General features: G+C 39.5%; 1 protein-coding gene across 1 annotated transcript in view; it reads left to right on the top strand.

Annotated features, from left to right (window-relative positions):
- Positions 1-24,693, top strand: part of EFCAB3 (EF-hand calcium binding domain 3) — a 35,820-nt gene that overhangs the window by 6,361 nt on the left and 4,766 nt on the right. The window contains exons 3-10 of the mRNA XM_078066474.1: positions 2,811-2,864; positions 7,483-7,573; positions 10,395-10,465; positions 13,489-13,632; positions 14,949-15,020; positions 16,103-16,223; positions 19,197-19,390; positions 19,793-19,977. Coding sequence (XP_077922600.1) covers positions 2,811-2,864; positions 7,483-7,573; positions 10,395-10,465; positions 13,489-13,632; positions 14,949-15,020; positions 16,103-16,223; positions 19,197-19,390; positions 19,793-19,977 — 932 coding nt within the window. The remainder of the gene's footprint in view (positions 1-2,810; positions 2,865-7,482; positions 7,574-10,394; positions 10,466-13,488; positions 13,633-14,948; positions 15,021-16,102; positions 16,224-19,196; positions 19,391-19,792; positions 19,978-24,693) is intronic.

Below are 24,693 nucleotides of genomic sequence, written 5' to 3' on the forward strand. Positions count from 1 at the left end.
CCAATAATTTTGATTTGCTTTCTGCACCAGCATTTTTCAACAAGAATGATTTTTTTTTTAATTGATGTGTCTCTGAAAGCCTGATTGTGTTTCAAAAAGAATTTAAGAATAAGTTAAGGTGCTTTATGTAAGTATCTACAAAATGAATCTTAATAAGAGAAGATAAATTTAAATTCTGGGCACCCACACTTAACATTTCCAAATGAGTCTTGTTATATTTTATTATTTGCAAAAGAAAAAAGATTTCTTTGAATAGGTCCCATTCTATCCCATATATTGCTGCTTCTGTCACTGGTGCCAGAAAACTTTCAAAAATGTCTGCTTGGTAGCTTTTAACTCCAGCATTTAAAATCGTGATGCTGAATTTAGGGATATTGAAGCAATCCTCTGTGATCATGTATAAGATCAGTGTTCATCAATAAACACTTATTGAGTACCCAAGCACTGTGAAAAAGAAAGTTCAGCAATGAAAAAGGGACAAGCAAAGTTCCTGCTCTCAGCAAGCCTGTTTTTGAGTAGATAGTATGTGCCCAATAAATGCTTGTCGATTGACTAATAGAGGTTCTAGTCTCCTGCTTTCAGATAATGGAAGATTCACTAACCCAAGCAGCTGTATCGAGGTTGTTCTCATAACAACCCTCCCAATCTGGGCCACTCAGAAGAAAGAGTTATGTAACACTATGTAAAACCCCAGGGCGTGTAAGTGAGCCACCCAAATCAGAGTCGATGGTTAAAACCCTTCTACAAAGCCGAGAGAGCACGGCCTCCCAGTCCCGTCTGCTTACTTTTCCGTCCTTCTTCTTTTTCCAGGTTTTTCTTCTCTTCTTCCTGTCTCTATTAATAGATTATTTTTCTCTCACTCCTGCTGCCACTTGTTTTCCTAGTAGTGTTGCCTTTTTCTCTTTTCTTTCCAGTCTCTGTCAAACGTATACTGTTCACATGCCTACCCTGCTCTCCCACTTGCTTTCTGCACTGTGTAAGCCCATTCCACTTGCTGCCACCAAAATATATGTTATTCTGTGAAGTCCACAGTACACTAAAGAAAATGTAGACATTGAAAAGTATGTTTCATAATTTTAGAAACTTCTAACAGCAGTGTCTACTCCTCAAATTCATCAAATACTACTCAGTGTCCACTTACTAAGTTTTCTTTATAGATACAGGTATTAAGGGAACAGATTTTATTTCTGAATACTATATACTGTATTGACTTTTTTTGTACATTCAAACACATCCTACCTATGATTTAAGTTTTCACTCTCAACTTTTGATGACTAGACATACTCATTTTTTAGACAATGGCATTTTTTATACTTATCTTTTTTTCTCCAATCCCCATTTCACCATTTCTATTTTTCTAAGGAATAAAAGTAAATTTCAGTTACCTAAGCATAATAACATGAAAATGACACTTTATATGAACAACTTCAAGCCCTGCTAATATTTCATGTCATTTGATGGTGAACATTCAAAATTCCACTCTGGCCTGCAATGTTGTAGGTTGTAGGGTTCTGTATGAGAATTTCTAAAACCATACTTATTAGGGCTATAAAGAAACTCTAAATACATCTAGAAAAAAGCCTACTGTGTAAAAATAAAGTCTGCCTCTTGTCAGAAACAGAAATCTTCCAAGTCCCATTCCCAACCAGAGTGGTGCCACATGCAGCATCCTAGAATGGCATAGGATGCCTCTAGCAAACTAATGTCTAGGCAGGGAGAAGAACCAAGCAGTAGAGAAGAAGAGAAGAATGAGAGGGAAGGGAGGGAATAAAGGTGTTTGATAGGTGCTTCTTAATCATACAAATCATGTGTTTTATGTTAGTATTAATCTCTCCCTTTGCATAAGGAAAATACACCTACTTTATGTGTACTGCCCTCTGCATGACGTATTACCCTCCACAGCCTTCACAGCCTAAAGGTACCACCAGAACTTTTCTGTGTTTCCATAACCTGCAACTGACCTTTCTTGATATCAAAATAGCATTATTGGCTTTATCTGGTCAAACTAAACCAAACTTAGGGAATTGAACTATTATACCCAGCACTTTTCTCCTGAGTTAATCTCCTTGTGCATAGAAAACCAAACTACCCAACATTTTGAGAGGAAGAAAAGAATTGAATCAGTACTATTAAAGTACTTGTTTCATTGTTGTTGTTCTGGCCACAGGGTAGAGTAGGGCAAGGCGGAGAGATTTTTAGTCAATATTATAATGAATATTGTATGTACACACTTCACAGGAGAATTCACTAGAAAGAAATATCTGTACCACTAAAAGGCATATAACTCGTCAACAGTTCATAACCAAAGCACTAATGAAAATGAAATGGATAGCAGGTTGTCCTCCTTGTTGACAGTCAACAAGTTTTCAAAGTCACTTCACTTCTTTTCATCCTAAAAGATGATAAGTGAATAGTCTTGCCTTCAATGTTGACTCTATTTTTTGTTTCAAAAACAATTTTTTGGAGCTTGACACATTAAGGCACCAAAAGAGGCAACATGAATTAAGAGGTATATCACTAACTGGGGATGAAAGAATGCACTTGTCGTGATGAGCGCCAGTGTTGTATGCAAGTGTTGAATCACTATATTGTACACCTGAAACTAATATTACAGTGAATGTTACCTAGCTGGAATTTAAATAAAAACTCTAAAAAAAAAAAAAAAGAGGTATGTCACATATAACTGACATTTTCTCTTCACTTTCCCACTCATTGGAGGAAAAAATAAAAGAAAATTATAATTTGCTCCTGTTCTACTTTTCAAAACTTCGTAAATGTATATAATTTTGACTCTTAATCTTCTCTTTAAGCAAAAGGGATGGTGCCACTACATAAGTGGATGAAAACTGGACATGATACTAAAGGTGAGTCTGTTCCTAGCAGATAGTAGGGTATCTGCTGAAGGGATGAATGGATGCATGTATGCATTCATTTAAACAGTCGGTTAGTGTCTACCATGTGCCAAGCCTTATTCGACATGTTTAGGACAAAAATCCTTACCCTCATGGCACTTACACTCTAGTGAAGAGATATATGCAACAAAAAGAATAAGATAATAGTATGACAGAGATTACAGAGATTAAAATAAAGCAAAGGTACTTTTCCAAAGAAGACATCCAGATGGCTAACAGACACATGAAAAGATGCTCAACATCACTCATCATCAGGGAAATACAAATCAAAACCACAATGAGATACCACCTTACACCTGTCAGAATGGTGTTGGCAAGGATGTGGAAAAAGGGGAACCCTCTTGCATTGCTGCTGGGAATGCAAACTGGTGCAGCCACTCTGGAGAACAGTATGGAGGTTCCTCAAAAGTTAAAATTAGAACTACCCTATGATCCAGCAATTGCCCTACTAGGTATTTATCCAAAGGATACAAACATAGTGATTTGAAGGGGTACATGCACCCCAATGTTTATAGCGCATTATCACCAATAGCCAAATTCTGGAGAGAGCCCAAATGTCTATCAACTGATGAATGGATAAAGAAGATGTGGTATATATATACAATGGAATATTACTCAGCCATCAAAAAAATGAAATCTTGCCATTTGTAACAACGTGGATGGAGCTAGAGTGTATTATGCTAAGTGAAATAAGTCAGTCAGAGAAAGACAAATACCATACGATTTCACCCATATGTGAAATTTAAGAAAGAAAACAGAAAACAGATGAACATATGGGAAGGGGGGGAAAAAAGGAGAGAGGGAAACAAGCCATAAAAGACTTTTTTTAAAAGATTTTATTTATTTATTTCGAGAGAGAGTGCAAGCAGGGGGAGGAACAAAGGGGATGGGAGAGGGAGGGGAAAGAATCTCAAGCAGACTCTGTGCTGAGCACAGAGCCTGACATGGGCTCGATTTAACACCCCCGAGACCATGACCCGAGCTGAAACCAAGAGAGTGTTGCTCAGTAGACTGAGCCACCCAAGCGCCCTGAGACTCTTGACAGTAGAGAACAACCTGAGGGTTGACGGGGGGAAGAGGTTAGGGGATGGGCTAGATGGGTGATGGGTATGAAGGAGGGCACTTGTTATAAGGAGCACTGGGTATTGTATGTAAGTGATGAATCACTGAATTCTACTCCGGAAACCAATATTGCACAGTGTGTTAACTACCTAAAATGTAAATATAAAAGGTGAATAAATAAATAAAGCAAGGAAAAGGGAGTGTAGGGAATTCTGCAAGTGAGGGAAGGTAATCAAGAAAGGCCTTGCTGATAAAGGACACTTAAGCAAAAAGATAAAGAGGTAAGGGAGTGAGCCATAAATAATCTGAGGCAAGAGCACTCCATGCAGAGGGCAGAGCAAGTGTAAATGCCTTTATACAAGAGCATGCTTGCAGTATTTGAGAAAAAGCTAATTGACCATTCTGGCTAGAACAGAGTGAACAAGGGCAATGTAGGAAGAGATAAGGTCATAGAACTAGGTGACAGGACCATCACATTCGGTCACATAGTCTATGCAATGCGCAATTCCAGGGTTGTACAATATGATGTCCCAATAAGGAGGTGATGCAGGTGCAGCCAGGAACAGATCATATAAGCCTTGAAGGCTATTATAAAGGTTGGATTTTACTATCACTCGATAAACTTTGCTTTGCTGCTCACAAAAATAAATAAATAAATAAAGGTTGGATTTTTACCCTGAGTGACAGGAAAATACCGGACGATTTGAACAGAGACATGACATGATCTGACTTAAGTTTTGAAAGGATTATCCTGGCTTCTATGTGTAGGATAGATTGGCAGGTAGTGGATAAGGCAAGAGCAGAAGCAGGGAGACCAGTTAGACCAGAACAACAGGTAGAGGTGGAGATGGTGGAAAGTAATTTGATTACATATATATTTTGAAGATGGAATCAACAATATTTCTGGCTAGATGTATTCCCTGATGTATCCCAGGGCCTAGAACAAAATAGGCACTAAAAAATATTTACGGAATGAATGGATTGGATTAGATGGGTGGCTCAGTCCGTTAAGCATCTGCATTCTGCTCAGGTCATGATCCCAGGGTCCTAGGATCGGCCCCACATCAGTCTCCCTGCTCAGCAGGGAGCCTGCTTCTCACTCTGCCTGCCGCTCCCCCTGCTTGTGATCTCTCTCTCTCTCTGACAAATAAATAACAATAAAAAAAAAAACTTAAAAAAAATACTAAACCGGGGCACCTGGGTGGCTAAGTGGTTAAGCATCTGCCTTGGGCTTGGGTCATGATCCCAGGATCCTGGGATCGAGCCCCACATCGGGCTCCCTGCTCAGCAGGAAGCCTGCTTCTCCCTCTCCCACTCCCCCTGTTTGTATTCCCTCTCTCGCTGTGTCTCCCTCTGTCAAATAAATAAATAAAATCTTTAAAAAAAGATACTAAACTGTATGCTTAAAATGGTTAAGATCATAAATTTTCTTTTTTTACCACAATTTGAAATAATAATAATTAAAATAATAATATTAATATATTTCTCAACAATCCCATCCAATAGGAACTGCCATTATTCCCATTTTAATCTTGGTAGGCCCTAACATAGTAGGCCCTTATTAAATACTTGTTTAATTAATTTGTAAATTAAACCATCCCTTTCTTTCCCTTTGTATCCCAAAGCAGAATAGGAGGCAATGTACCAAGTTCAGAAAGACTAGGGAAATGTCAAATTATGCCCACAATAAACAAACTCTGAGAGCAGGAATAGAAAGCCTCTAGAACTGCAGCTACTAAGCGAGGCCTGAAATAATTTGGGGGGCTCAAGCTAAACATTGGGTGCCAAAGGTATCTGTGCTTGGCCATGATGAAGACTAAAGACATGCCTAACTCCTGTCCTAGATGATTTACAATGCCATGAGACATGTGAGATCTTGAATATTAAGGTTTCTAATTAAAACAATCATAATCTTTTTGTAATTGTTCTTTTTAAATCACTCTTTCCAATAATACTATAGTCTACAAACCTATGAGAGTTTGGGATACTTTTGTCCTTCCTGGGCTTAAGCAATTAATGAAATGGTACTTAATCACCATTCAATCAAGGCATTTAGGTAAAATTTTTCATTTGAACAACTTCCAACTGACTAATGTTTAACATGAAACTATAGTAATACAGAATTAAAACAAAAAAACCCAAAAAACCAAAAAACTTCCCCTTCCCTGAAATCTCCACAGTGTCAAAATGTTCTCACTCTGTAATTGACACCCACACATCCCCAAGGATGCTAAACAGACCACATTGAAAACATGGTTGCTCTAAACCTGGAAGGAGCTTGTAGGTCATTCTCACCTGGGCCTGAGCCTGAGAAGTGAATGAGGTCACAGTTGTATGATGGAACAAACCCTTTATTGGATTCTTGATCTGATTGAAGCCCAGAAGTGGTAGGTAGCATGGCTTAAAAGTAGGCAAATATCTGGATTTTGTAGGAATCTATGCTGAGTCCTTTTTTTTTTTTTTAATCTCTCATCTCTATGAGAGATTGAAGGTAGTTTTTTTAAAGTAATGATTATTTTGCGCCATGAGGATGATTTCACAGCCCCTTTCAAGTGCCTAAATTATTGAGCCTCTCCGGAGTTCCCAGCTCTGTGGTAGGTTTCCAGATTTTGAACACGTGTAATTGAGTTGTTTAGAAACAACTGGCTTTCCAGGCTCTGAGGTGAAGACTTAGGAAAATGGACCAAACTGTAATTACACATTCAAAGACTTTCTTTGTGGTTTCATAGTATTTGTCTATCATTCCTAAATCAGCAACCCAGTATTCTTTAATACAGTCTACACTTTGAAAATTGCAATGGGAGAGGTAAAACCACCAATAGAAGGGGGAAGCCCTACCAACCCAGCTCCTGGTCCATAGGCCCTGATACCCAAACTGCTGAAGTGGAAAGGCAGGACCAGGGAGGCTCTAGTGGTTAAAAGTCCATTCAGGAGGGTCTAGGGTGGTGAAAGAGCATTGTATCCCACCTCTGCTCCTACATTTGGGTTCCCATACAGTGGGTTCATAAGAACTGACAGGGCAGGGATGGACCTCCCAGAAGGAAATCCTAGAAAATATTTATTACCAGGCAGGTATCCAAGATATAAACAATTAGGTAAATATTTTAGAAATGCTGTAACATTTTATTCTCTGTCAATTATAATATGAAATGTTCTGATTTAAAAAATAAATTTTGTCTTTATTTAAAGTTATTTAAATAACTTTTTGCACATATTTCCAGGATGCTTTATCTATGTCACATGGTATTACTTATTTTTATATATGATTAGAATGATACCATTGGGGGGGAGACAAGGATAAGACATTTTGCTTAGAGATCTTGGGACAGTGAAGAGATCCTTCCACATGGCCTTCCAACTTTGCACATACCTCTAACTTGAATTTGCACATATTACCATTCCTCAAGGCCCTGGACTTCAAAATCTAGGTCTTGAGCTAGGAAAGTTGCAAAAGAAAATAGAGGAATTAATCTGTGATTTGATCCTATTTGTATCTTCTGAATTCCAGACAGAGTTATTGGCCCCATGGCAGTTTCTGACATTAAATCAAAATTTAAGCTAAATCCTCTAACAAAAGTACCCAGCTCCCATGGCAAGAGGTAAGTAATGAATATATTCGGGTGATAGATTAAGGTAAAGAATTATTTTTTTTAAGATTTTACTTATTTACTTATTTAGGTGGCTCAGTCAATTAAGTATCTGCCTTCAGCTCAGGTCATGATCCCAAGGTCCTGGCATTGAGTCCCACGTTGAGCTCCTTGTTCAGCAGGGAGCCTGCTTCTCCCTCTGCCTGCCGCTCCCCCTGCTTGTGCTCACTCTCTCTCTCTCTCTAACAAATAAATAAAATCTTTTACTTATTTAGAGAGAGAGAGAGAGCACGTGCATGCATGAGCAGGGGGAGGGGCAGAGGGAGAGGAAAGAGAGAATTTCAAGCCAACTCTGCTCCAAGCACAGAGCCCGACTCAGAGCTTGATCTCATGACCCTGAGATCATGACCTGAGCCGAAATCAAGAGTTGAACACCCAACCAACTGAGCCACCCAGGCGCCCCGAATAGATTAAGGTGAAGAATTATTAAGGTGATAAATATTATAAATAACCATAAAGGTTGTGAGGAAACAAGTTAGAAGGCTCTTCAAGTACCTTGTGATAAATTTGGTTATAAAACCAAATATATGAATTGAAGAGAAAGGTTTTTTATGAAAAGAAAAAAATATATATCCTTTTAGATTGGAGAAACAAAAAGTCCTCTTTCCTGTTCCCCCAAATGAGAGGGAATTTTTGTGTGGGGGGTCAGAATACTCTAGAGGGCTTAAGAAGTTGTCAGTAATACATTAAGATATTTTGAGTGCCAGTTTAAAGGAGAATAATGTTAGAGGATCAGAAAGAAGACCTAATCCCCTAAGCAAGTCAATATAGTCTATAGCTCAAATATGGCCAGTGAAATGAAATCTGGGTAAATTAGTCGTGACTAACCTTGAGCTAAAATTGGGAAGGGAGATTTGCCTGTGACATTAACAATAGCTTTTTTTCTCAGTCTGGTAATTACAAATTCCAATAAACCTCAGCCACTAATGACTGCAAGTAAGAGCCTGATCTATATTTTATCAGAGTGTAAGAAGAAAAGCCTCTCTTCTCTCTCAAACCATCCATTTTCTGTGCCACTTTGAGAGTATTTCCCCTAGTGCCCTTGACTATACTGTGCTACAAGAATAGATTACTGACCTTTTTTAGAAGCATGTGGGTAAGACAGCCTTACAGCTGCCAAATCCCTTGATCTCATGGTTCCCTTACCCTGCATTACAAGCTGTCTCTGGAACAAGTGACATGCTTGAAAGTAGTCAAGCAAAGACTTAACAATACCACACATGGAGGGAATTCCTACATGAGATGAGAGGCCAGACTGAGCTCATTCCAAAGCTAAGGTACTTCAAACCTTTGAAACGTTATAATTTAAAAAGACTGTTTCTCATGTGTGAGCCAAGATAAGATTTGAAATTCTGCCAAGAGTATCCTTTTTTTAATGTAGCTAGTAAAGACTTCATACTGCCTGGCCTTCTACTTTCCTCTCGCTTCCTGAGAACTCCTTATTTCTCCAACTACTGCATCTTTTATGTCATGCAAAAGAAATTCGTTTATATTTAGAAATACAACAAATATAAAATAACATATCTGCGTGAGGGCCAACTTGAGTTTTCAGAAGTTCAAATAGGTGATAGAACAGAAACACCAGAAGAAGAAATCGGTGTTAGTAAAAGCAGAGAAAATAAGACTAATTAGGTAAAATTCCATGTCAAAAAAGGAAGGGTGCATTTTGAGACCTTATCACCTTTGTTTTTATTAGGTCCGTCTTTGAAAATGAGTTGAACCTACTAGATACTATAGAGGATGCTAAATTCATAAACCATCACTTTTTAAATTTAGCGTGTTTAGTATTTCTTCCCGTTTCACTTTTTTAACTGCTTCTTGTAAAAACAAAAACTAAGAGATTCCATATTAAAACTTTGTTTGGTTTCAAAGCTAAATATATTTTAAATAAAATTAACTTATAAAATCATGATTATTTAAGTCTACTTTTAAATGACCATATTATAAGCAAACCCAGTTTTGCATAATATATTTTTTATATTCCTAAACTAATAACCTCCTGCAGATCTATATAAAATATCCCCAAAGTATTAATATGTTTTCTCTTTTTCCAGATTTTATTTTTCTGAGAAAATGAAAAGTCACCCAGGGTTCCAGACTTTCCAGAAGCGCTTTCTGTCTCAGATGATTTGATAGATAGATAGATAGATAGATGATAGGTAGATAGATAGATATTGATAGATATATAGTTGATACACCTATAGATGATATATAAGTATAGATGTAGTTATATCTACCTCTATCTACTATGCTGGTAAAAATACAGTTTGGCAGTTAAAGTCGTAAGATAACTATGGTTACAAAGCTTTCAATATAAGGATATTCACCATAAGATTATTTATACCACTTAAAAATTTGAAACAACTTCTATTTCTAGCAATAAGAATAGTGTAGGGCTTATATCCTTGAGCATTGGAGTCAGATAAACCTGAATTTGTATCCCATGACTTTCACCTATTATCTGTGCAATTTGGGACAAGTTATTTAATCCCTCTGAGCCTCAGTTTCCTCTTTTGTAAAATGGAGAAAATCAGATTTTTTTAAGGGTGTAAGGGTGATGGGCAGGTATAGGCCAGATGTGGACCTCAGTGGCCAGCATTTTCTCACTGTCCATCCTGTAACTATTGGTGAGTGACAGTAACAGGTCCCTTAGGAGGTGAGACTCTGGATATATTGTGATGCTTGCAGTCGTTCCAGTCAGCAAAAACTGATGAATGGAACTAATATTTGCTGGTTTCATATATGTATTAAATCTTTTCATGTCTTTTGTCAGGGATAAAGATTTACCAGGATCTCTCCCCTGCCAAAGCAAAGCAAAGAAGCTGAATGCTTCACAAATGCAAGGTAATGACAATAAGCCCTCAAATGAAAGCACCAACTAAGGCCCCTTGATAAATCTGATCATTTTCTTCTCTAAGAGAGATCTGCAATTTCAAGAGTTGTCTGTAGTACTCTGCTTTTTGAGAGCAAAATTTCTAATTCAATGTCTAATTTGTGGGAAGGAAGAGGGATTACTTTCAAACAGACATCTTCCTAGAATTTGGACAGTCCTGGACAAATAACTTTATTCAAATAAGAACTTGTGAGTATACAGAAAACAAATGCAAAGTCAAATAGAAATCAAGTAACGGAGCAGAGTATAAATAGCTATACTGGCTATTGTTTATTAGTCCAAACAGGAAATATTCATGTAAAGCCCACAGTATACTAAGCATGGGAAACATAACAAGTAACGAGTCAGACATGGTCACTGCCCTGATAGGAAGTCCTTCAGGGAGGTCAGACCATTAAACCATGCATTTTCGACGGAAACATTTAAATCACAATATGATACAAGTTATGATGGGGAAGTATAAAGTGTTTTGGGAGCATAAAAGAAAGTCTCCTCGATGGACTCTGAAAAACAAACTGAGGGTTCTAGAGGGGAGGGGGGTGGGAGGATGGGTTAGCCTGGTGATGGGTATTAAAGAGGGCACGTTCTGCATGGAGCACTGGGTGTTATGCACAAACAATGAATCATGGAACACTACATCAAAAACTAATGATGTAATGTATGGTGATTAACATAACAATAAAAAGTCCAAAAAAAAAAAGAAAGAACGTTCTGGGAAGGCTAAGGCTCCAAGTTTGGAACCGATTGAAAACAAAACAGAAATCAAAGTTGTTAAGCGTCTGCCTTCGGCTCAGGTCATGATCCCAGAGTCCTGGGATCGAGCCCCACATCGGGCTCCCTGCTCAGCGGGAAGCCTGCTTCTCCCTCTCCCACTCCCCCTGCTTGTGTTCCTGCTCTCGCTGTCTCTGTCTCTGTCAAATAAATAAATAAAATCTTTAAAAAAAAAAAAAAATAACCGACTAGGTGGCTCAGTCGGTTAAGTGGCTGCCTTCGGCTCAGGTGATGATCTTGGGGTCCTGGGATCAAGCCCCGCATCGAGCTGCCTGCTCAGTGTGGAGTCTGCTTCTCCCTCTGCTCCCCTCCCCCACTTGTGCTCTGTGCTCGCTCTCTGTCTCTCAAATAAATAAATAAAAATCTTTTAAAAAAATAAATAATAAATAATATAAAATAAAATCTAAAACTGTAAAACATTACCACGCGCACACACACACATTACGTTTCTGACCTCTCCTGTTCTTCTGTTGCTCACTCTGCTCCAGCCACACTAGCTTCTTTGGTGTTCCCGGGATATGCCAGGCCCATTCCCCTTGGCACCCTTGCTCTAGCTCTTCCCTCTGTCTGGTCCTCTCCTCTCCCAGAGATCCACTCCCTCACCCCCGTCAAATCTTTGCTCACATCTCAGCTATTTAATACAAGCAACCTATCCCTCAATCCCTGGAACTCCGAATCCCCCCCCAACCTGCATTACTTTCTCTTTTTCCCAGAGCACTTACATCTTCTAACCTTCTAACATGCTATCCAACTTACCTATTCATTACATTTATATAAGGGCAAAGATCTCTGTTTAGGGCACTAATGTATCCTAGGCGCCTGGCAGATAGAAGGCATGCCTACTAACATGCTAGAAATACTGGGAGAAATTAGAAACAAGTCAGAGATGACTCCAGCCCTAGAGAAGCCTGCCTTCAACCAAGGGAGAAAGATGTTACCCACTCACACAATTATAAGGCAGGTACCATTATATCTCTATAGGATGAATGACTCTCATACGTGCAGATGCTAACACTTGAATGTGACTTCACATAAGTTTTATTCTGGTGCCATTTGAGATATACTTTGTTCTGGGTTTATTTCTTCATTCACTAATGTTAGAAAATACGTGTCTAATTTCAGCTCCAGTTAACACCCTGAGTATGTCTTTGAGTCTATTCAAAACATTCACATGCATATAATTTGGGTCCATTTTGGTGCATCAGGTTTCTCTTGCTGCCATAACAAATTGCCACAAACTTAGCAGCTTAAAACAACACAAATTTATTATCTCACAGTTCTGTGAACCAGAAGTCCAGATGGGCTTGGCTAGTTCCTCTTCTCCGGGTCTTTCAAGGTCAAAATGAAGGAGTTGGCCACCCTGGCTTCTAATCAAGAGCCGCTGAAGGGGGACACCTGGGTGGCTCAGGCGGTTAAGTGTCTGTCTTTGGCTCAGGTCATGATCCCAGGGTCCTGGGATCGAGTCCCGCATTGGGCTCCTTGCTCAGCGGGGAGCCTACTTCTCCCTCTGCCTCTGCCTGCCCCTGCCCCATGCTTGTGTGCACACTCTTTCTCTCTCTCTCTCTGATAAATAAATAAAATCTTTAAAAAAAAAAAAAAGAGGCTCTGAAGGAAAATCTTCTTCCAAGCTTATTCAGGTTCTTGGTGGAACCTAGTTCCTTGTGGTTCTAGGGTTAAGTCTCACTTCCTTACTGGCTGTCAGCCAGAAGCCTCTCTCAGCCCCTGACAGCGGTCTGTGTCCCACATCACATTGCCCCTTCTGTCTTTGAACCAGCAAGAGTCCTTCTCATGCTTTGAATCTCTCTGATCCCTTCTGCTACATTTCTCTTGCTTCTAGCTGCCTAGGGGACCCTGTGATTAGATTGGGCCCACTCAGTAATCCAGAGTAATTTATCTTAATTATATCTGCAAAGTCCCTTTCGTCGTATAAGTAATACATTCACAGATTCCAGAAATTAAGGTATGGACTGCTTTCAAAGGCCATTTTACCAACATATTTGGTTTTCCACAAACTAGTTTATTCCAATTCAAATCTCATGGAAGGACATTGTCCTTTATATGAAATGTCTATTAAGTACCCATTTTTCTCTCAATACTTTTTCAGAACATGATGTCCAATCAACTATATAGTCAGTCCTAGTTCCATTAGAATATGTACTTATTCTTGAATAACTGCCTGACTAACTTAATTACATTTCCTCAGCCTTTCAAGATGCCTACAACTTCTTTAACAAGGATAAAACTGGCTGTATTGATTTACATGGAATGATGTGCACTTTAGCTAAGTTGGGAATGAATCTAACCAAGCATGATGTCTATAATGAATTAAGATGTGCTGATATTGATCGTGAGTACTTTGACTTGTAATTATTTTTCTCATAAAAGGTTTTTATAAATATATATTTTTCTTTCAGTGATTATATAAACAAATATACCTCATTATCAAAAGTACATATATGTGTTTCTCTTTAAGGATATCAGTAAGGTATCTGTACAAGTTACAAAATCAAATTAATGCAAAAAAATCAAATTAATGCTACAAAATGGACTATTCTTTGAAAAATCCTGTATGGAAACTAAAAGTGACTATCACATTTCAATATTAAATTCAGATTACCTATCATGATATACATTTTGGAGGGTGCCTTGAAATAACAGATACAAAGGCATTGACAATTTCAAAAATGACACATTACCAAGAAAATCCAAGCCCTTTGTTTCCATTTGAATCATATTAGTACAAATCTTCCTTTGATCCTTAGAGCCCACCTATATTGAATTTTAAATGCCACAGCATTTTTGTTGATATTTTTAAAGCTTTTAGATAATATTTCCTTTGAATATACTGACCTAGTGAAGATAGCCCAAGCCGATATGTTGTATGGAATATATAGTTAGCAAATTACCTCCTCTCACCTCTCCCCACCCAACTGCCAGTGCCCCATTCAATTAGCATAAGCTCCACGTATGAATCAGCGTCACCAGTTAATTAAGGTGTCACTTGTTTCCACTAACTGCCCAGTTTTCCTGTTCTTGCATCAAAACACACACATATGTCTCTAATAACACTATCCTATAAGAGGAGACTGGGTACAATTTGGGGGTGTTAGAATAATAGAAATATCAGAGGTGGGTATGGAGTGGGAAAGCAGGAATGGATTCCTTGCAAAAATGGCAAGTCTCTCAGAAAGGAGTGAGTGGGTAGGACTGCAGGGACTGGGAGCCCCTGGTTTGATGTTTATACCCCACCATTGCTTCTAGCGGCTGTGGGTGATTCGCGTAACGGTGCCAAAACCACTTCAAGAAGACCAGTGCTTCCCTGAGCGCATCTCCAGCCTTAACATGCTGTCTGATTTTTTTTTAAGATTTTATTTATTTATTTGACAGAGACACAGCAAGAGAGGGAACACAAGCAGGGAGAGTGGGAGAGGGAGAAGCAGGCTTCCCGCTGAGCAGGGAGCCCGATGCGGGGCTCGATCCCAGGACCTTGGGATCATGACCTGAGCCACAGACGTTTAACAACTGAGCCACCCAGGCGCCCCCCATGCTGTCTGATTTTAAGTATTGAATAGTCCAAGGTGTTTTCATTTTATATTTAGTATGTAATCTGATGACTAAAATGCGTCTTATATCCTTGTTCTGAGCCTTAGATTTCTGTTGCAGGAGATGGGAAGGTGAATTTCTCAGACTTTATCAAGGTGCTAACAGATAAGAACCGCTTCCTTAAGGCTGTGGGTGAGTAGAGATATTGCTGAACATGGCTGTTGGGTGGCTGTGATTCGCTGCATAGTAACCATTATTCATTTAGGCCTCCGAGCAGGAGACAAGTGAGGAAGGTGTACTCTGGCATGAGATTTACTGTCGTACTACTTCTCCGAAACAATATTTGCTAAGCAAATTGATACAATTTTAGAATTTTAACTTAAATGCATCAAGTCCTTCTGCAGGAGACACTGCTTTTTGGTCTCCAGTGAGGAACACTTGGAATAGTGTAGAAAAATTCCGTCACCTCTTATAATATTCTTTACCAAGTGCATGTGCTACTTTGGAAGGTACTCCCTTTACAAATGAAAAATTCTTTAGAAAAAGACAAATGCTCTCTTTCATGCAAACTGGGGGATATCAATAATTCACTATTCCCAAAAGATTTCTTCCTCACCCTGATGAAGTCTGCCCTTGGTGGGAGGATGGGAGAGTTGGCTGGAGGCTAAAGAGCATGTTCTCACACAAGTTTGTAAGTGATGTGGAGGTGTCCTTGACATACTGTTATTTAAGTCCTCTGATGGTTTATGAGTTTTACAGTCTGCCTTGGAAAAACTAATCACAATTTGTGCCATGTTTTCTGGGATAAATACATACCAAATTCCAAATACTGTGTATAGTTTTGAAAATACATTCATTCATAGGCAGTGAACTGTCCTTAGAAGAGACAGAAGCTGCTGTTTCAAGTACTACTGTAGTAACGAGGGTTTGCCTGCAAGCCTGAGATACATTGATCAGCAATTCCTTTACCCAGAAGAACAAGACAATAGTCCTTAATACATAAATCATGTTTATGTTAAATGTATTAACTTACAAGTCAATATTTACTTAGAAGTCATGGAACTAAAAGCATTTTTTTAATGATTATTGTGTCTGTTCAATAATCAAAATGACCTTTCTACCAAACAGAACAGATTTTGAATGTTTTTCTATAATTCTCTAGTACCTGGCTCAGTATTAATATTGTAAATAGACTAAAAAGACTGTCGGCTTATTACTTTCTTTGATAGATGTTTTTTTCATAAGGCATTTTGAATTTTTTTTCCCCTTCATAGTTCCAGAAAAGGAGAAATATTTAGATTCAGCTGGCAACCCAGGGATCCTGTTGTTTGAAATCCTATCAAAGCTTGTAGAGACTTCAGCTTTACCCAGAAAGGCTATAATGGAAATAGTAAGGTAAGTGGCAAAGAAGGGTAAAATTGGCCTTCTTAGAAGCACTTATGAGGCTATTTACATCCTACTCCACAGGGTCTGCTCCAAAGGAGAAGGAGTCTGTGGCAAAGCTCACATGCCACATGGGACCTTATTCCTTCATCCCAACTGTGCTAACTCTGAAATTGCAAGACTGACCTCAGACCATCTCAGGGCCCACTGAGGGCCTAAGATAGCCAAGAAGGTTCAGACTCTTCTACCCTAAGCTAGAGAATCCCAGAAGAGTAAAACTTTTCCAGGGATGACTTCGGGTGGGCTTGGAAATCTAGTTTGGAAGACACTCCCATTCATGCTGGAACTACCAGGGGCTCTTTTGACTCTGGGATGATGTAGAGCAATTTCAGACCTCCCAAAGTAGCCTTTGGACTGGAGCTGAGCCAGAACTGAATTTGAGAATAGAGGATGAAGAAACATCCTCACACCCAAATGTGTTTTATTCCGGCAAATACCACTAAAGATAAATTTCCTCAAACTATTTATATCATTGTATTATAGATATTGAATATTGCTGTTATCAATCCTTTTAGCTCATATTCTTTCAAAGCATTCTGTTTTCCCTTTTAGACTTAAAAATACAGAATGTTTTCAGAATCCTCAATGGATAATCATCTCTCTATGCTCTCCTATATTTGTCAGATGTGGAACCAGAGGGTACACAAAATTCTACTCTTCATTCCATTTCAAAGGCATTTATTAAATGCCTGTTGTTGGTACACAAATTTGACACATTGCTTAATTTCTCAGCCTTGGTTTCCTCACCTATAAAATGGGAACAACAATAATAATACCTACCTTAAAATAATAATGATAATAATACTTACTTTCTAGGGCAGTTGTGGGGATAATATCTGATAATGCAGGTGCAGTGGTTCAATAAATATTCCTGGAGCTAGGGGTGCCTGGGTGGTTCAGTCGGTTAAGTGTCTGCCTTCGGCTCAGGTCATGATCTTCAGGGTCCTGGGATCAAGCCCCACATTGGGCTCCCTGCTCAGCTGGGAGCCTGCTTCTTCCTCTCCCACTCCCCCTGCTGGTGCTCTCTCTCTCTCTCTCTCTCTCTCTCTCTCTCTCTCAAATAAATAAAATCTTAAAAAAAAAAAAAATTCCTGGAGCTCAATATATATTATTATTATGTGGAAGTAGCTGGAATAGTCATAAAGCATATATATTATCTGTTTTAATACTCACTTTCTTTTTTTTTTAAGATTTCATTTATTTATTCATGAGAGAGAGAGAGAGAGAGGCAGAGGGAGAAGCAGGCTCCCAAGGAGCAGGGAGCCCAATGCGGGACTCGATCCCAGGACCCTGAGATCATGACCTGAGCCGAAGGTAGACGCTTAACCATCTGAGCCACCCAGGCGCCCTTAATCCTCACTTTCTTAATGGGTACTATTATCCTCATTTTACAGATGAAAAACCTGAAGTACAGGTATTAAGTAACTCACCCAAGGGGCAGTGGTGCCTAGATTTTAACACAAACAGTCTGATTCTAGAACCCATGCTCCTATCTACCCCCCTAGACTGCCTCTCAGGAAATCTTAGCTGATAGTGTTTTTATTATGATGATGATTATGGTCGTTGCTCTTCATACACCTGGTTTCTAAGGAGATCAAGTGTTTAATACGTAGCATTTGCATTTAAGGAACTTAAAATATAAATTGAGTGAAAAAGCCATAAGTATGTAGATTACTAAATATACAAAAGTGAAATGACACAAAATATATCACATAATTAACTGTCAGATGAGTGGCAAAGATCATTCATTTAGTTTCTGAGAAAGCTGGTCTCGAGCTGGATAATGGTAGAATTTGATAGGTATTCCTGTAGTTGACTATAGCATTTATTGAGCATTACGTGCAGAGTTCTGAGTGTGCACTTTACATGCATGAGCTTTTTCCTGGATCACTGGCTCCTAACTGGTCCCTGCTTGCACTTTTGACTCCCACCCCACGACTTGCCGGCTCCACAGTCTATTCTCAACACTCCCTCTGCCTAGCTGATGCCTTGACGCCTACAGCACCAAATGGTCCCTTTAGCACAGTGTCGGATCACGTCACTCCTCTGCTCCGAACCTTCAGAACCCTCCCATTTCCCTCAGAGTACAAGCCTCACACTTCACATGACTTACTGGCCCTCCAGGTGATCTGCACCCACCTCTGACCTCTTTGGCTTTGCCCCCTGTTACTCCGCTCAGTCCGTGCTGGCCTCCTTGAGGCCAGGCTGCTCCGTCACTCCCCACATCCCGCTAATCACCAAGTCCCACCCGTTTGACCTCCTAAACCTGCTTCAGAGCCGCGCACTTCTCCCTAGCCCCATGCTGGGGAGGGGGCGGGGAAAGAAGCAAAGGACTGAGGACAGAACCACAAGGAATTCCCATACTTGGGGAATGGAAAGAAACAGACGGGTCAGCAAAGGAAACATTAGTCATCAAGAAGGGAACCAGGACGGTGTGAAGTCGGAAGCCAGGGCCACAGACAAATCTAAACCAGGACAGACCTTCCCCCAATATTAAATGCTAAAGTGAGGCCAAGTGAAGTCAGGATTGAAGGGGTAGAGTTAGATTTCATGGTTAAGATGGTAGTTAAGAAATCATAAGGGGGGCACCTGGGTGGCTCAGTCATTAAGCATTTGCCTTCAGCTCAGGTCATGATCCTGGAGTCTCGGGATCGAGTCCCACGTCTGGCTCCCCGGAGTGGGGAGCCTGCTTCTCCCTCTGACCCTACCCCCTGCTCATGCTGTTTCTCTCTCTCTCTCTCTCTTCTCTCACTTTCTCAAATGAATAAATAAGATCTTTATAAAAAGAATTAATTTAATTAATGTATTCAGCATATAACTTGCAACTAGACTTTTTTTTCTTTTTGTCCAATAAGACACCTTTTCAGCAGGACTATATAGCACTTTCTATTCTTTTTTTGGATTACTTTTTTTTTTTTTTTTTAGCTATTTCCGAAGAAAATTCCAAGATACCACATCAGGAATGTCGTGGAGTCCCTACACTGTGGGTTATGGGAAAAGGAGATTTAAACCAGACATATGCACACCTCCAAGCTCAAGCACAGCTGCCTTTGCTAATGCTGCCCGAATCACAATAATGCAAGAAAAGGATTTACTTAAATTTCTTGAAGAGCTCAAGAGTAAGAACCATTTGTCCTCTCCCTCTTGTTGTAAAGGATTTATTTGTATATTACTGGTCAGAAATAAATAGTAGAGGCCAAATGCTAAAGAAGCAGGACCACAGCCTATTCTGAGTGACTGGTCTCTGTCACACAGATATCATTTGAAAGCAAATCCACATCTTCACCTGAATCCTCCTGATACAGGTGAAACCTGGAGTCTGGATGAAGCCTAGACTCTATGTATGGGCAGGGAGGTGAGGAGAGTGAAAAGGAGGGTCATGGCCATTGAGAAGACTAGAAAAAAGCAAAATAGGCACCACGTGTATGTCTTTTATGCGAATTTCTTCTTACACTGTTCATAATACCATTTTTGGTATTTTGTTTTTATCTTTTTGTTTTGTTTTGTTTTTATCTTTTAAGGGTGCAGTCCTCCTTCAGATAGCCCATATTCAAAAACACCCATCTTTCCATTGTTTCCTAATATGGATGGGGTGGTGATGGGAAAGCCATTCAAAGACATACAGAAATTAGAAATGCTAAGGAGAAGGGAGCCTCTGGATTTCTTTGAGAACTACTTTTTCCATAAAAGAGACTGGAAGACACAGGTAAGATTTTGGTTATGTCACATTAGTTAATTTAAATACTTAGGTTTTCAAGTTCTAACTTAACAGAACTGATACTTTTTTAATGACAAACATTTTCAGTCATTATATTTCAAACCAGATTCCATAGCCATGTTCCTAAATTTAAGCCCAGGTATAAATATTTCATTTAATTTCAACAAATAGTTAAACTTACTGAAAAATACAACCTTAGGCTTGGGGTTAGAGGTGGAGAGTATAAGAATAACAATAAAAAGGCCCTCAGATCCTACCTACACCTGCTCTCCCTTCAACCTAGTGACCAGAAGCTGCATTTTGGGCTCCCTCAACTAGCTCTAGATCTTGGTTGGGCCAGATATGATGGGATGAGAGGACCAGGTCCACAACTCAGTGGCGCAATCTGTGATGGAGTGGCCATCCTGCTCTTGGACTAGACCCCTAATTATAGTCCTGGCTACACCTTCTGGCCTACTTCAAGCTCTGAATGTTAAAGTCTCAGGCAGCCATGCCTTGGTTTCTGAGTATTCTCTGAGGAAGCTCTGGCCTCACTCCTGGCTTATGACAGGCCTCCCAGCCTGCAGAACATCAAGATTTCACTGGAGGGGCACCTGGGTGGCTCAGTCGGCTAAGCATCTGCCTTCAGCTCAGGTCATGATCCCAGGATCCTGGGATGGAGCCCCACATCAGGCTCCCTGCTCAGTGGGGAGCCTGCTTCTCCCTCTCCTACTCCTTCTGCTTGTCCTCTCTCTCTCTCTCTCTCTCTGTCGAATAAATAAATAAAATCTGTAAAAAAAAAAAAAAGGGGGGCGCCTGGGTGGCTCAGTCGTTAAGCGTCTGCCTTCGGCTCAGGTCATGATCCCAGGGTCCTGGGATCGAGCCCCACATCGGGCTCCCTGCTCAGTGGAGGGCCTGCTTCTCCCTCTCCCACTCCCCCTGCTTGAGTTCTCTCTCTCGCTGTGTCTCTCTCTGTCAGATAAATAAATAAAATCTTTCAAAAAAAAAAAAAAAAAAGAGGGCGCCTGGGTGGCTCAGTTGGTTAAGCAACTGCCTTCGGCTCAGGTCATGATCCCGGAGTCCCGGGATCGAGTCCCACATCGGGCTCCCTGCTCGGCGGGGAGTCTGCTTCTCCCTCTAACCCTACCCCCTCTTGCGCTCTCTCTCTCTCAAATAAATAAAATCTTTAAAAAAAAAAAAAAAAAAGATTTGATTGGAGACCAGTGAGGCATCTCTGGGTTCCAGAAATCCATGTGGTGTTCACATCACTATGAAACCTCTTAGAAGTCCCTCCAGGCATAGAGTTTAAGGGTCCCCGAGGCTGGGGGCAGGGGTTAATGGGGAGCTGCTAACCAATGGGCATACAGTCTCAATTATGCAAGATGAGTAATTCTAGAGATATGCTGTGCAACACTGTGCCTATAGTTAACAAAACATATTGTACACCAAAAATGTGTTAAGAGCATAGATCTCATGTTAAGTGTTCTTACCACAATAAAATAAAAATTGTTTTTTAAAGATTTTATTTATTTATTTGAGAGAGAGAGAGCATGGGAGTGGGGTGAGGGGCACAGGAAGAAGCAGACTCCCCAGTGAGCAGGGAGACCAATGCGGGACTCGATCCTGGGACTCCAGGATCATGACGGAGCAGAAGGCAGATGCTTAACCGACTGAGCCACCCAAATAAAAAATTTTTAAAGATTCTAGGGGAAAACAGGTGCTGGCAAGGATGTAGAGAAAGGGGAACCCTCTTGTACTGTTGGTGGGAATGCAAACTGGTGTAGCCACTCTGGAAAACAGTATGGAGGTTCCTCAAAAAGTTAAAAATAGAACTACCCTATGACCCAGCAGTTGCACTATGAGGTATTTACCCAAAGAACACAAAAATACTAATTTGAAGAAATACATGCACCCCAATGCTTATAGCAGCATTATCTACAATAGCCAAATTATGGAAACAGCCCAAATGTCCATTGATACATGAATGGATAAAGAAGAGGTGGTGTGTGTGTGTGTGTGTATAGATATATACATCTTTTTTATGACTGAGCAATATTCCATTGTGCATAAAGAATGAAATCTTGCCATTTGCAACAATGTGGATGGAACTAGAGAATATTATGCTAAAGGAAATAAGTCAGTCAGAGAAAGATAAATACTGTATGATTTCACTTACATGTGGAATTTAAGAAACAAAACAAACAAGCAAAGGGGAAACAAAGAGAAAGAGAGAGAAGCAAGAAACAGACTCTTAACTATAGAGAACAGATAGTACCCAGAAGGGGGGGTGGGTAAGGGGGTGGGTTAAATAGGTGATGGGGATTAAGGATGCACTTGTTGTGATGAGCACCAGGTGTTGTATGCAAGTGTTAAATCACTATATGAAACACCTGAAACTATTATTACACTGTATGTTAACTAACCAGAATTTGAATAAAAACTTAAAAAAAAATAGACTCTGGAGGAGTATCACAGTCACAAATGACCTTAAGTTCAGACTTTGAATTTATCTCTCCAGATGAAGTCATACCCAAAGGCAGATATCACCAACAAGTTGGAAATAAGGGGAACTTTATTCCCCTTTAAATTTATTTCCCAACACTAAGTCCTCCACCTGTGATCATTATCTGTTTACTGTCAATCTCTCCAACCAGAATATAAGGTTCATGTAGGCAAGGACTTTATTTCTTTCACTAAAGGATCCCTATCACCTAGAACAGAAACTGGTCTATAGGAGACTCAGTATCTTTTGGATGAAAGGAAATTATAATACAAAGCCTTTATTTATTGAGAGCAAGATTGTCTCTAATCATATCAGCAGAGATAGTGTCCACAGCTTCCTAAATGGTCCGCTTCTATCTTTGTCCTCTGCAGTCTATTCTCAACACAGCAACCAAAGTGGCTCTGCTAAAATCAGCTCAAAACTTGCCAATGGTTTTTCACATCACTCAAAGTGAAAGCCAAAATCCTTACTGTAACACTCAGGGTCCTACACAATCTAAACCTGAGTCTTCCAATAATGGTAGCCACAGTGGCTATTTAAATTTACATTTAAAGGTCACCTGGATGGCCCAGGAGGTTAAGCATCCAACTCTTGATTTCGGCTCAGGTCATGATCTCAGAGTCCTGGGATGGATCCCCGCATATGGCTCCCCACTCAGCAAGGAGTCTGCTCCCTTTCCATCTGCCCCTCTCCACCCTACACGCGAACTCTCTCTCTCTCAAATAAATAAATAAATCATTTTTTTAAGATTTTATTTATTTAGGGGTGCCTGGGTGGCTCAGTCATTAAGCATCTGCCTTCAGCTCAGGTCATGATCCCAGGGTCCTGGATCGAGGCCTACATAGGGCTCCCTGCTCTGCAGGGAGCCTGCTTCTCCCTCTCCCACTCTCCCTGCTTGTGCTCCCTCTCCCACTGTGTCTCTCTCTGTCAAATAAATTTAAAAAAAAATTTTTTTTAAATAAAAATAATTTAAAAAATAAAGATTTTATTTATTCATGAGAGACAGAGAGAGGCATAAGCGGGCTCCCCGTGGAGCAGGGAGCCCGATGCTGGGACCTGGGATCATGACCTGAGCCGAAGACAGACACTTAAGCGACTGAGCCACCCAGGCATCCCAATAAATTAATCTTTTATAAAAAAAGAAAAGACCTGGTGATGGGTATTAAAGAGGGCACGTATTGAATGGAGCACTGGGTGTTATAGGCAAACAATGAATCATGGAACACTACATCAAAAACTAATGATGTAATGTATGGTGATTAACATAACATAATAAAATAAAATTAAAAAAAAGAAAAGAAGAATTACTGGTTTGGGGAGTACTAATCAACAAGAACTAAAATACTATACACCACAGTGACACAGGAGATGAGGAGGCTGGTACTCAGAATTAAAGCTTCCTATATTTTGTTAAATTTATAATGAGTGTTAAAAATGTGAGGATAATCACTAAAATGAATCATGAATAATTTAATGAATAATCATTATAATGAATAACTGTTGAATAGAAGGGGGAAGGAACAAGAAAAAAGAGAAAACATGGAAAAATAGAAAGTACAAAATAAAATAGGCAGAAAAATCCAAATATATCAATAATCACAATAAAAGATTAAAACATACTAGTTTAAAAAGTATTAAAAAGAAAAAATAGACAATGGTTCATCTTTCAAGTCTAAAAAAAGGATACTGAGACTGATTTTTAATAATTTTCAGATATCTGTTCTTTAAAGGAGACACATCTGAAATACAACACAAAGTTTGAAAGTAAAAGGACAGGAAAAGATACATCAGGCAAATACAAATCAGTGAGCTGGTATCAATATATTAGTATGGGGAAAGTAAAATTTAAGGAAAACATAACTAAAGATAAAGATGCTATTTAATTATTTTTTTAAATTGTCAGGAAGATATATCTATCTTGAACCTGTATGCACCTAGCAAGTTGACAGATAAGGTGACAATTCACAGAATTGTAAGGATTAACTTTAGACGTTTTAAAAGCATGCATGCTAAAAAAGTGAATACACAAATCCATAATCACAGTGGGAGATATTTATCATGTATCTCTAGAAACTAATGAAGCAGACCAAAGGGGGGGGGAGAGGAAATCAGCTCATTTTACAAAAAAACTGTACCTGTTAAGGAAGAGAGACATGGAACATGAAGAATCAGAATCTAGAAAAAGTTGTTTCGGGACCGGGGAACTTGAGCACATTAGTAGC

The sequence above is a fragment of the Halichoerus grypus genome, chromosome 2, assembly GCF_964656455.1.
Source record: "Halichoerus grypus chromosome 2, mHalGry1.hap1.1, whole genome shotgun sequence".
Classification (NCBI taxonomy): domain Eukaryota; kingdom Metazoa; phylum Chordata; class Mammalia; order Carnivora; family Phocidae; genus Halichoerus; species Halichoerus grypus.